Below are 11,950 nucleotides of genomic sequence, written 5' to 3' on the forward strand. Positions count from 1 at the left end.
CTTAAGCACTGTGCCTCCAGAGCCTGGTGCCTAACCACGACCCCATTCCTTCTGCCTCATCTTCGGGATGGACAGTATTTAAGCAGAAATCAGTTTCTCCATTATTAAACCCATTTAGGATAAATGTAATTGACTATCAGCCTTAGGGTCAGCTGTAGTCAGAAGTTTTGGAATTCAACAGACCTTAGTTTGAACTCTAAGAGCTGTGAGAACTTACCCAGTTTTTTAAACTCTGTGGGCCTTCATGTTTTCATTCTAAAAATGGGAATATAGGTAACTCCTTCAAAGGGTGGGTTTGAGCAAGTGTAGGCAAACTCTGCTTGCAAGGGGCCAAATAATAAGTATTTCAGGTCTTGTGAGCCATACAACAATCTCCTATCACAGCTACACACTTGCTGTTGGAGCATGAAAGCAGCCACAAACTATACAGAAACAAACGAGGTGGCTGCATTTCAACAAAATTTTATTTACAAGATAGGCAGTGACCGGATCTGGCCTGCAGGCTATAGTCGTCCGACCTCTGATTTTGAGGATTACATGAGATAATGCATGTGCTTTGCATGATCCCTGGAACACAAGTCATCAAAAACGGTAATAAAATTATGGTTTCAGCGTGAGATGACAGTGCTTTCAAGTTGGGTCCAAAAAATCCCAACCAAAATCAAGGAAATTTCACATTTTCAGGAACCTCTGAAGTCTTACTTGTGTAAATGTATAATTTTCATAACTTTTGAAATATTGACAAATTATCAACACTCTACCCCCAATATAACCTTATAGGTAGGGTTGCCAGAGACAATACTTTTTTTAGTATTTTCAATATCGGGGACATCATTATACTAAAAAAGTATTTCTTGTTTATTTGCCATTGAAGTTAAACTGGGGCATCCTGGAGGTTTTACTGTTGTTGTGTATTTTGGTTCCCTTGCCCGTTTTTTCCTAAATCTGACGACCCTACCTACAGATCTCTGTGATTCCACAATTTGGGAACCACTGGTTTTATCACATAACAAGAATAGCCCAACACAAGCAACATTTTGTTCTTTCAGGGAGGGAAAGAATTACATTCTTATGGAATTATCCCTAAGGTTCAAAACTAATAAGTCCCCTGGGTAGAAGCCACTGAAACACTATGAGACAACCAGCGCTCTGCGTTCACGGGTGCCAAGAACAAGCTTAGGTCACCCAAGGAAAAAGTGCAATAATCTTGCATTTGTTCCTGCTGATTAAAGTCAAGCAGCTTCCTGGAAACTGCTTGGCGCCCCTCATGTCACTATGTTGAATTAATATCTGAGCAGAATTAATGATGGAAAAACTCAATTATATCCAACACATCCAAAGTTTCGCAGTTGGATTTGTCAGTAATCAAACCGTGTCCTGAGAAAGTCCATTTTGTCAGTAAACAAAGCTTCTGTGTGGAGAAGAAATATTCTGTGCACATAAACACGGTGCCTAAATTCCTGATAAATATTTGATAACGAGGACGTGGATGGAGTAGGTGCCTTCAGCCAATCAGAGATCTTCCAACAAGTAGGATTATAAAATCATTCTCAGGGGATTTAGGGGGGGAAAAAAAAAACCACGAAAAATCTGGCTCAGCATGCCACAAACGTGTCTTTCAAATCAAAGAAGGAAGATGACATTTGACATGTCCACGAAGGTGAAAAGCATTGTGTTTTCATTAAACTAGTGTGGTATTTAGTATCCAAAAGCCAATATCTGAGTTTCAGGTCTACCTCTTCCAAGCTTTGCAACTTTGAATAATTCACTTAGTCTCTCTGAGCCTCTGTTTCCTATCCCTAATGGGCATTCTTACAGAGATGTAAGAAGGCCCATCTCTTAGGCTTTGATCAGGGTCAAAGGAGATCACGGTAATGAAAATATTTGCTAACTGAAACAGCAATATATCGTCAGCTGTCATTCCTAGGGACAACACCGTAATCTCTGGTTACCAAAGAGCAAAATAATGTTGTATTGTTACCAGCTGAAGCCATGCTAAGGGGATTATGCTCTCATGAAATCTATATTAATTCAAATCTGTATTAAGCCATAAGAAAGTATCACAAACTGGATGGCTTAAATAACAGAAATGTACTGACTCTCAGTGCTGGAGGCTTAGATGTCCAAAATCAAGGTGTCAGAAGGGTTGGTTCCTTCTGAGGGCTGTGAGGAAGGGATCTGTTCCAGGCCCCTTTTCTTTGGCTTTGTAGATGGCCATCTTCTCTCTGTGTCTCTTCCCATCATCTTCCTCCATGTCTCTGTGTTGAATTTCCCCTTTTTATAAGGACACCAGTCCTATTGGATTAGGGCCCACCCTGATGACCTCACTCTACTTTGATTACCTCTGTAAAGACCCTATGATGGTTAATTGTTATGTGTCGATGTGTTTGGGCTAAGTGATGCCCCTATAGCTGCCAAAACATTTCTGGGGGTGTCTGCGGGGTGTTTCTGGAAGCGACTAGCATTCGAATTGATTGAGTAAAGAAGATGACCCTCGGGACTTCCCTGGTGGTCCAGTGGTAAACAATCCACCTTCCAATGCAGAGGATACGTGTTCCATCCCCGGTCAGGGAACTGAGATCCCACATGCCGCAGGGCAACTAAGCCTGCCCGCCACAACTATTGAGCTCACACACCTCAATGAGACAGCCCATGTGCCGCAAACTACAAGCCGCCACAACTAGAGAGAGAAAACCCGCACGCCACTAGAGAGAAGCCTGTGCACCACAACGAAGAGACTGTGCGCCGTAACGAAAGATCCCATATGCCTCAACAAAGATCCCATGTGCCGCAACTAAGTCCCGAAGCATCCAAAAAAATGAGGAAAGTAAATAAATAAATTTTTTTAAAAAATCACCCTTAACGAGGCTGGTGAGCACCATCCATCCCACTGAGGGCTTGAATCGAACAAAAAGATAGAGGAAGAGTGAATTTTCTCTCTTTGCTTGAGTTGGGACATCCGTCTCCTTCTGCCCTCAGTATCAGTGCTCCTGATTCTCAAACCTTTGGACTCAGACTGGGACTTACACCACTAACCCCGCAATTCTTTGGACTCAAAGTGAATTACACCACCAGTTTTCCTTCTCCAGCTTGAAGACAACACATCAATGGTCCTCTCAGCCTCCGTACTCGTGTGAGCCAATTCCTATTATAAATCTCTCTCTCTCTCTCTATATATATATATATATATGTATATATACATATATCTATATATAGATATATGTATATAGTTGACCCTTGAACAACTCAAGGTTGGGTGCTGACCCTCAGAGCAGTCGAAAACCCATGTATAACTTTATAGTCAGCCTTCTGTACCCACAGTTCCGCACCTATGGATTCAACAAGCCTCAGACTGAGTAGAAATGTAGTACATATTTATTGAAAAAAATCCACGTATAAGTGGACCCACACAGTTCAAACCTGTGCTGTTCAAGGGTCAAGTGTATATCCTATTGATCCTGTTTCTCTGGAGAACCCTGACTAGTATGGAACTTATCTCCAAATAAGATCGCATTTAAAGGTATTGGGGGTTAGGACTTCAAGGAGTGGCGGATAGATACAAATCAACCCATGACAAGATCTTTCATTTATTTTGTTAAAAAGTCACCAAAATGATTCACAGTGTTTCCCAACCAAGATGAAACATTTCACTCTACAGTGGAGACCTACCTGCTCCTTGAGTGTCTAAGAAGATGAATTATTTACTTTAGAATAAAGATCTAAGGCCATGGCCACATATCTCCTCCAGACACCAGAACATTAGGCAGTGTCTCTCTTTTCAGAGAATTCTCTTTATCCTGCAACATACATGTCATCACTTTTCCTTATATTTAGCTTGGAAACAAAAATTTGTCACCCTGATACAGTCACTGAAGTTTTTAGATTTCAAGCTCAATTCATTGTTCAAGAAATGTATTCACTTGTTATCTCTCACTTCTGCATCAAGCCCACAGATTGTTGATACATTTTCAAATCAGATACCTTCATGAAATTAGAGAATTAATAAGTGGAGACACACACACACACACACATGCACATAATATCTCATATATAATAGATTTATATAACATAGAATAATAGTGAAGTTTTTAAAGTAAAATTAGACCTTTTTTAAACTCATGCTTTCTTAGCAACTCAATATCAGTTTTTGGTCAACTATCTTGCAGTTTTAGAAAATGTAAATGTCCCATACAGATGGATATATGGGTACATGGATATATGTCTCAGAGGGTCATCAAAGCATTATTTGTAACATCAAAAGATAGAAACAACCTGATGTCCACCAGAAGTTAAACAAAGCATGAGACAGCTACAGAATGGAACACAATTCACCAACCCCCAAAGACCACGTTTTTGAAAAATATATAATGACATGGGGTAACACACTTGGTATGTTTTAGTGAAAAGCAGGTTACAGAAGGATATGCATGATTCCAATTTTAAGACTACATGTGTATAAAAGAATATAGAAGGGATATTCACTGAAATGTTCACATGCTTATCTATAGGTGCTACGATTGTAGACAATCCTTTGTTTCTTCCTGGTACTTTCCTTAATTTAAACTTCTTCTACAAAATGCATGAATCACTTTAAAAATGAAAATATGACTTTTTCTAATAAATGGGAATTTCCTTCTGAAACGTTACTGCCTTACACATTGTACCATTCATACCACTGGCTGACTATTTTTCACAGATCTTAGTACTGGACTTCTAGGGGATAATAGGGGGAGATCAAATATTTATAAAAATAATTATGTACTTAGCACTTTAATGCAACCCGTGGTGTTATAAAAAGGCCTTGATGAAAAAGTATATTCTCAATGAAGGATGCAGAATGCACAGAGGAGGAGTATTCCTGACATAGGAAACGGCCTAAGTAAACAAACAGGCAGCAAAATGCCAGGTTTCCTCCGGGAGTAACAAAAACTTCAGTATGAGTTGTTTGTAAGGTTTCTCACAGAATGCCAGGGCATGAGGCAGGAACATTAAGTCAAGGGATGGATGATCATAAAATTTATTGTTCAAACTAGGACCTTTTGAGACTGAACGTTGAGTGCTCATAATAGCTACTAGGAGACACCAGGCATGCACTAGGCTTATACAGGGAAACCAGGACATAAGACTTCCCTACAAAGGGCTGGGTCACAGTGAGCCTTAAGTGCCAGCCTAAGTAAGATATTTGAACTTCATACACACAGTCTTGGAATCCTGGGGTTGAAAGGAAATGTCAATGCCCTCGAGCTTGGCCACCCCATCCCTGCCTGTCCAAAATTTCCAAGCATATTTATCAAGCCTTTGTTTAAATATCTCTGTGACAAAGAATGCATTGCCTTGGAACAGCTCTGTTAGAAAATTCTTCATTGTATTGAGCTGAAATTTATCTCCCTGTATCTCCCACCCATTTGGCCCAGCACTGCCATCTCAGAGAGAAAAGCACAATACTAATCTCTCTTCCCATGGAGAGTGAAAGATGTAAAGACAGATACTATAGGTCTCTAGACTTTCTCCTTTGCAGGTTAAATGTCCTACAGACATCCTTGCTACAGCATCCCTGAAGTTTGTCACTATTTGCTTTTTTTGTGTGTGTGTGTGCGGTACGCGGGCCTCTCACTGCTGTGGCCTCTTCCGTTGCGGAGCGCAGGCTCCGGACGTGCAGGTTCAGCGGCCATGGCTCACGGGCCCAGCCGCTCCGCGGCATGTGGGACCCTCCCGGACCGGGGCACAAACCCGTGTCCCCTGCATCGGCAGGCGGACCCTCAACCACTGCGCCACCAGGGAAGCCCTGTCACTATTTGCTTTGTGTCTCCTAATTAGCTTTTAAAATGTTCCTCTCTTGTCATCTCCCTGCTACCATCTTTGTTGGAGCCACCATCCCTTCCTGCTTATACTATAATAACTCCTCCTATGTCGTTTCTCTCCCTCTCTCCCTCTCTCTCTCCCTCTCATTGACCATCCCTCCAACGCTTTGTCCATATTGACCTTTCCAAAACACAAAACTGATTGTGACCCTGCTGTGCTTACGACCTTCAATGGCTCCCTGTTCTTCTCAGGATCGATTACGGCTTCAGAGCATGAAGTTCTATCCCCGGCCACCACTCTAGTCTCATCTCCCTCATCCCCGCTCCTCTGTGTGTGTATCCCTTCTCTCAGTTCCTTGCACAGGAGTTTTGCCCTATGGAAGTTACTGTCACCTGCACTTGGAACCCTCTTCCCTATACCACCTGCGCCTTGATAACCCCTACTCAGCTTTTGGGTTTCAATTTAAACATCACTGCCTCCGGAAAGTCTACCCCAATTCCATTAAGTCTGGATTAAAAACCCCTTCTTAAGTGGTTCCTCAGGGACCTAAGCTTCCCCTATTATACAAGTAAAACATTTAATTAAAATCACCTGCTTATTCATCTAACACTTTTGCTATATTGTGAACTCTGGGAGCAGGTCTGCTCTTTTCAGCAGTTGTCATAAGTGTCTAGCACAGAGATTGGCAAATAGTGTGTGTGTGTGTGTGTGTGTGTGCGTGTGCACACGTGTGTGTGTGTGTGTGTGTGTATATATATATATATATATATAAAAGATATATGTATGTGCTCAAAAAATGTGTTAATGTGTAGCACGCAGAACCAGGTACAATTGTTCTAAATGTGGTCTGCATAATACAGATTAGAAGGTCTATTGTTTTCCATGTGCTATACACCATACCTCTTTTAATAAAACCTAACATTATTTTATTTATTTTTTTTTTTTAAAGAAGATGTTGTGGGTAGGAGTTTATTAATGAATTAATTTATTTTTGCTGTGTTGCATCTTCATTTCTGTGCTAGGGCTTTCTCTAGTTGTGGCAAGCGGGGGCCACTCTTCATCGCGGTGTGCGGGCCTCTCACTATCGCGGCCTCTCGTTGTGGAGCTCAGGCTCCAGACGTGCAGGCTCAGTAGTTGTGGCTCACGGGCCTAGTTGCTCCGCGGCATGTGGGATCTTCCCGGACCAGGGCTTGAACCCGTGTCCCCTGCATTAGCAGGCGGATTCTCAACCACTGCGCCACCAGGGAAGCCCCCTAACATTATTTTAGAAGAAACATCTCATGGTTGATTTATTGTCAGTTTAAATCCCTAAACCTTAACTACATGAAGCCACCACTTCTGTCTTTAACTTTCCCTCTTTTCTCTCTCTCTCTCTCTCTCTCTCTCTCTCTCTCTCTCTGTCACACATACCCAATAATTTGCAATTGATTTTTGGCAGCCATACATGATATATTTTATATCTATTTTTGCAACTGCTTCTAAAAATAAAAAGTCAAAGTATGCTACAACTAATTGATAACTTCTGGACTCCCAATCCTTATGCCTTTTCTCTGAGCAAATGTGATCAGTGTGCTATGCCTTCATGGATGTTAAGAATATTGAATAAAACAGGAATGAAGATGGACCCCAATAGCATACCATCCTAAAGACGTCCATCTGTCAATCAGCCATTCTTTAGTAAACGCATCCTGTCATTAATCCGGCCCACGTGCATGCTTCTAATCCAGAAGAATATCACAGGATCTGGGCCCTTCCTAAAACCAAGGTTTTTGAATTGATTAATGTTAAGTGAGTATAACCATGTTCCAGGTATTTTCACAAACTTTATTTTAGTCACCATTTCCAACACCTACTATCCTTTTTAATAGATGATAAAACTATCATTCAGAGAGAAAGTCACACAACGAGCAAGTGCCAAAGCAGGGACATGAGCCCAAGTCCTGTGACTCCAAACTGAATACCACACATTACACTGAGATCCTCTAAAAGAGAGAGTATGCATTATTGGACTTACGTGGGTTCCTATTAATCACCACCTACTCTCCCAAATATCTGTTGAATGAATGAATTCTTTTTTTTTTAAGATGTTGGGGGTAGGAGTTTATTAATTAATTAATTAATTTTTGCTGTGTTGGGTCTTTGTTTCTGTACGAGGGCTTTCTCTAGTTGTGGCGAGCGGGGGCCACTCTTCATCGCGGAGAAGAACTGAATGTTTTTATCTGTAGCCTCCATCGCTCTCTAGCAGCTCTTAGAGATCTCACCTGTTGGTCCCTTCTGAGCCTTCCTTCTGGTATCAAAAGATGCCAGCTTTTATCTTTGATATCAGCTTATCAGAAGGCTCTCTTACAAGTCCACCTAGCTTGGTCTTCAACCTCTTCCTGGGCCAGGTACTATACTGAAAACGGTTCCCTCGCTTTCACAAAGCCAAAGCAAAATTGCAAACAGCTTTTTGTGCAGCTTTTCCCAGCCTTGGGCAAGGTTGGGATAGATGTGGACAGCAGTAGGAGAAAGCCACTGAGATGTGGATGGGAGAGGGAGCTGGTAGATCTGGAGAGTTGGGGGATTATCTTAAGTACCCAGAAAGTCTACACCCTTCTTCTGTTAAATAATTGGAAGACTACACCTTTTCCTGATAATCAGGGTTGACTTTCATTCTTCATTCTTTACCATGTTGTATTATACATTGTATCTCTTTCATCTTATTCAATGCCTGGAGATCATAGTCATTGACAAGAATTGTACAAGAATTCCCACAAATTTACTGAGCATCCTCATTGGGTCCAGGCTATAGGCTCGAAGTATGCTCAGACAAACAGAGCTGATGCCAGCCCTCGAGGAGTCTACAGACCAGTGGAGGACAGACAAGTAAATAGATACTTGCAAAAAAGAATGGTAAATGCTCTGATAGAAGGAACAGAGGAAGCTCTGGGAAAAAAGGGGAGAGCCACCCACCCATTCTGAAGGATGAGGGGCGGTCTCCAAGAGAAAGTGGCTCTCAGCTGAGTCCTTAGGGAAAAATAGAAGTTAGACCTAAGAGAAGGACAAAGAGGAAAGTCTTGTTTAGTAAATAGTTTGATATGCATAAATTTGCATACAACATGCATAAAGTGTGTATTAAAATGTGCATAACATGTGTAGAGGGAGTGACTGATGAGAGATAAAAGGGAAGAGAAAGGCAAGTCCCAGAGAACCTGTGTACATCAACATTATTCTCAAAAGGAAAAAAATAGAAATCCACGGTAGACTTTTCAAAAAAGATCTGCATGATCATATTGCATTTTAGAAAGATCATTTGATACAGTATGGTGACAAGACAGGGGGCATGGGGATGGGTAGTAGTGGCCTCAAATGAGACTAACAGAAAGTTGTGACCAGAATCAAATTTGGGGTGGTACTGACTTACACTAAAACAGTGGAAGCTGAGCTAGAGACACAGGTATGTGTATGAAATGCATTAAGCAGGGAGAGCAGATAGGACTAGGTGTCATGAATGAAAGAGAGGAATGATGATTCTGTCTAGGATGATTCTGTCATGTCTGGCTTGGACAATTAGGGATGCCATTTGAGCACTGGAGAATAGAAAAGGAGGAGCAGGCCTGGGAGAGAATGAGAGAAGACAAATTCAATTTGAACATGTTGATTTTAAGGTGCTCCATGGAGATGCACCTTAAAGTGGAGATGCTCCTTAAAGTGGAGATGCTCTATAGAAAAAGGTTGGTATTTAGGAGAAATATCTGGATAGGCTATAGATTTGTATGTAGTGGGTGAACCCACGGGGGTGGAAGAGGTTTCCTAGGGAGACTACTGGATGGAAAGGGAAGAGAGTCAAGGAACACAGGGGCACCCCAATGCTGATGAAGGGAAGAACTTTAGAGGCATTAAATGAAACTCAGAAGATCAGAGGAAAACCAGGGAAGTGTGGTATCAAAGAATCCAGGACAGAGTTTAATAAAAAAAAAGAAAGAGAGGGATGGGGGGGGATGGCCAACAGTTCAAAATGACACAGAGAAGACTTGGGGGAGATTGAACACAACACACTCTCTGGTTTAGCTCCCAAGAGGTCTCTGGTGGCCCTGGCCAAGGTTTGTCTTCAGAAGGGAGGGCAGAAGCCATTGACTGTGGATGAGCAAGTTACTAGGTAGTGGGGGCATTGAGATGGTGAATGTCACCCACTCGTTCAAGAAGTTTGGTGGGGCAGACTTCCCTGGTGGCTCAGTGGTTAAGAATCCGCCTGCCAAAGCAGGGGACACCGGTTCAAGCCCTGGTCCGGGAAGATCCCACATGCCGCAGAGCAACTATTGAGCCTGTGGTCTAGAGCCTGCGAACCACAACTCCTGAAGCCCGCATCGCGGGCACCACGATGAAGAGTAGCCCCGGCTCGCTGCAACTAGAGAAATCCTGAGTGCAGCAACCAAGACCCAACGCAGCCAAAAATTAAATAAATTTGTTTATTTAAATAAAAAACGTTTGGTGGGAAGGTAAAGGAGAAAAAAATTTTTCAGCTAGAGAGGAAGTGCAGAAACTCAACAAACACCGATTGACTGAAGTGAGGAAGACGTCCTATTCCCGGCAGACCTGGCTGGGTGAAAAATTCATAAACAAATGCCAGAACCGGCTTCCCTCTCTGCGTCCTGCTGAGCGCTAGAAAGGCTTTTGTTTTCATTGTCTTTATCAGTGAGAAGCGGCTCGGTTCGGGGCTGAACCTGTTAAAATGAAACCAGAGTGTGTAGCAGGACAGCCATCGAAAGCCTTGGACCCACCGCTCGCACCTGAACGCCGGCTGCCCCTTCCGACCCTCCCCACCTGCCGTATTTGCCCTGCGAGATTTCCAAGTCCGGATCAGAAGCACCCCTGCTCAGCTGAGACTCCGGGTTCCCTCAACTCTTCTCCAAAACCGAGCCAGATTCATTTGAAAGTCAGCTTGTTCAAATAGTGAAGTACAAAGGGCCGAGGGGGCTGGCTGTGCCGCCGCCGGCTGTGTGCACGCCGGGCAACACCTTCCCTTTGTGGAGCCCCCGAGGGGACCCGGCCATGTGGAACGGGCTCCCTCCATCTGCGAGATGTCTGTTGCCTTTGGAGTCAAGTGTGGGATCCCACAGCACATTACAGAAGCAGATGACTTTAAAAATCCCTATCCTCTCCGCAAAGCCCTGGTCCAACAGGTAATCCACCAAACGCCGAGCCCTCTCGCGGCCCCGGAGGACCGAGCTCCCCGAACCCCGAGACCCGCTGCGCCCAGGGGAGCTCCCACTTGGCACAGGTTCCAGCCGCGGTGACCGGAGACTCGTCCACGGCCCCTCTCTGCAGGGACTACCGGCTGGGTTTCCAGAAACGAGATACATATTTACAAACGCAAACATTCCCTGGCAACCAAAGCTCGAAATGAGTTCCGCTCTGCATCTCGCGCGCCTGGAAATCGCTGCAGCTGAGTGCACGGGAACGCAGCCCAACGGGGACCGCTTTCCGGCACATCCGGAGGCCCTTTGCAAGGTTTCTCGGCTGACAGAACAGCAGCTGGGACCCGGGAGCCCAAGCAATGGAGGACGGGGAGAGGGAGGCGCCTACCGTACCCGCTCGGCGCGGCGGCTCATTGCTGCGGCCGTCTGGGCGCCTGCTCCGGCCCGGGCGCTGCGGACGCGGCCTCTGCTGTGAGCTCTGCCCCGGGACGGCTGCCTCGGGCTGCTCTTGTTTGCACTGGGCCGTTTGCTTTTGGGATTTCTCCAATGCAGATGTAGTCAGGGGGCCGCTGTCCCGGGGGACAATGATTCCATTGGAAGCTGGCCTTTGACAAGACTCACACATGACCTTTGACTAAAATGGCTTTGGGGAAGGAAAGTGACCGGAGGCTGAAGACCGGGCATCCAGGGCAGCCGTCCGCATTCCCACCCCCAACAGTGCCAAGTTAATTTTTCATCCCGTAATCTTTCAAGGAGAGTCTCTGTGAGGTTTGATTTGCCATTTCTCCCTCATTCTGCCGGATTCTTTATCCGGGGTTTCCGAAAGGATTTTGCTGCCGAAGTTTCCTGCCGTGTTGTTGATGACTTCCCTGAATTAGCATTCCCAGGTTAAACGCGAGCAGTATGTTGTATAAATTCCTCTAACACTCTGGAAAATAATACCCCCATTTTTTCGCCTAAAGCATGCTACA

The 11,950-nt window shown here is 44.1% G+C and overlaps 1 protein-coding gene across 3 annotated transcripts in view; it reads right to left on the minus strand.

Annotated features, from left to right (window-relative positions):
• Window positions 1–11,728, minus strand: part of ENPP2 (ectonucleotide pyrophosphatase/phosphodiesterase 2) — a 107,318-nt gene extending 95,590 nt beyond the window's left edge. The window contains exon 1 of one of the 3 annotated variants that reach the window (XM_060127959.1): window positions 11,368–11,728. In XM_060127959.1, the coding sequence (XP_059983942.1) occupies window positions 11,368–11,604 (237 nt within the window). In that variant the 5' untranslated portion in view covers window positions 11,605–11,728. The remainder of the gene's footprint in view (window positions 1–11,367) is intronic. The other 2 variants (XM_060127958.1, XM_060127961.1) reach the window with 2 other exon arrangements.
• Between the last annotated feature and the right edge of the window lie 222 nt (window positions 11,729–11,950).

Source organism: Lagenorhynchus albirostris, chromosome 17 (genome assembly GCF_949774975.1).
Source record: "Lagenorhynchus albirostris chromosome 17, mLagAlb1.1, whole genome shotgun sequence".
Lineage (NCBI taxonomy): Eukaryota > Metazoa > Chordata > Mammalia > Artiodactyla > Delphinidae > Lagenorhynchus > Lagenorhynchus albirostris.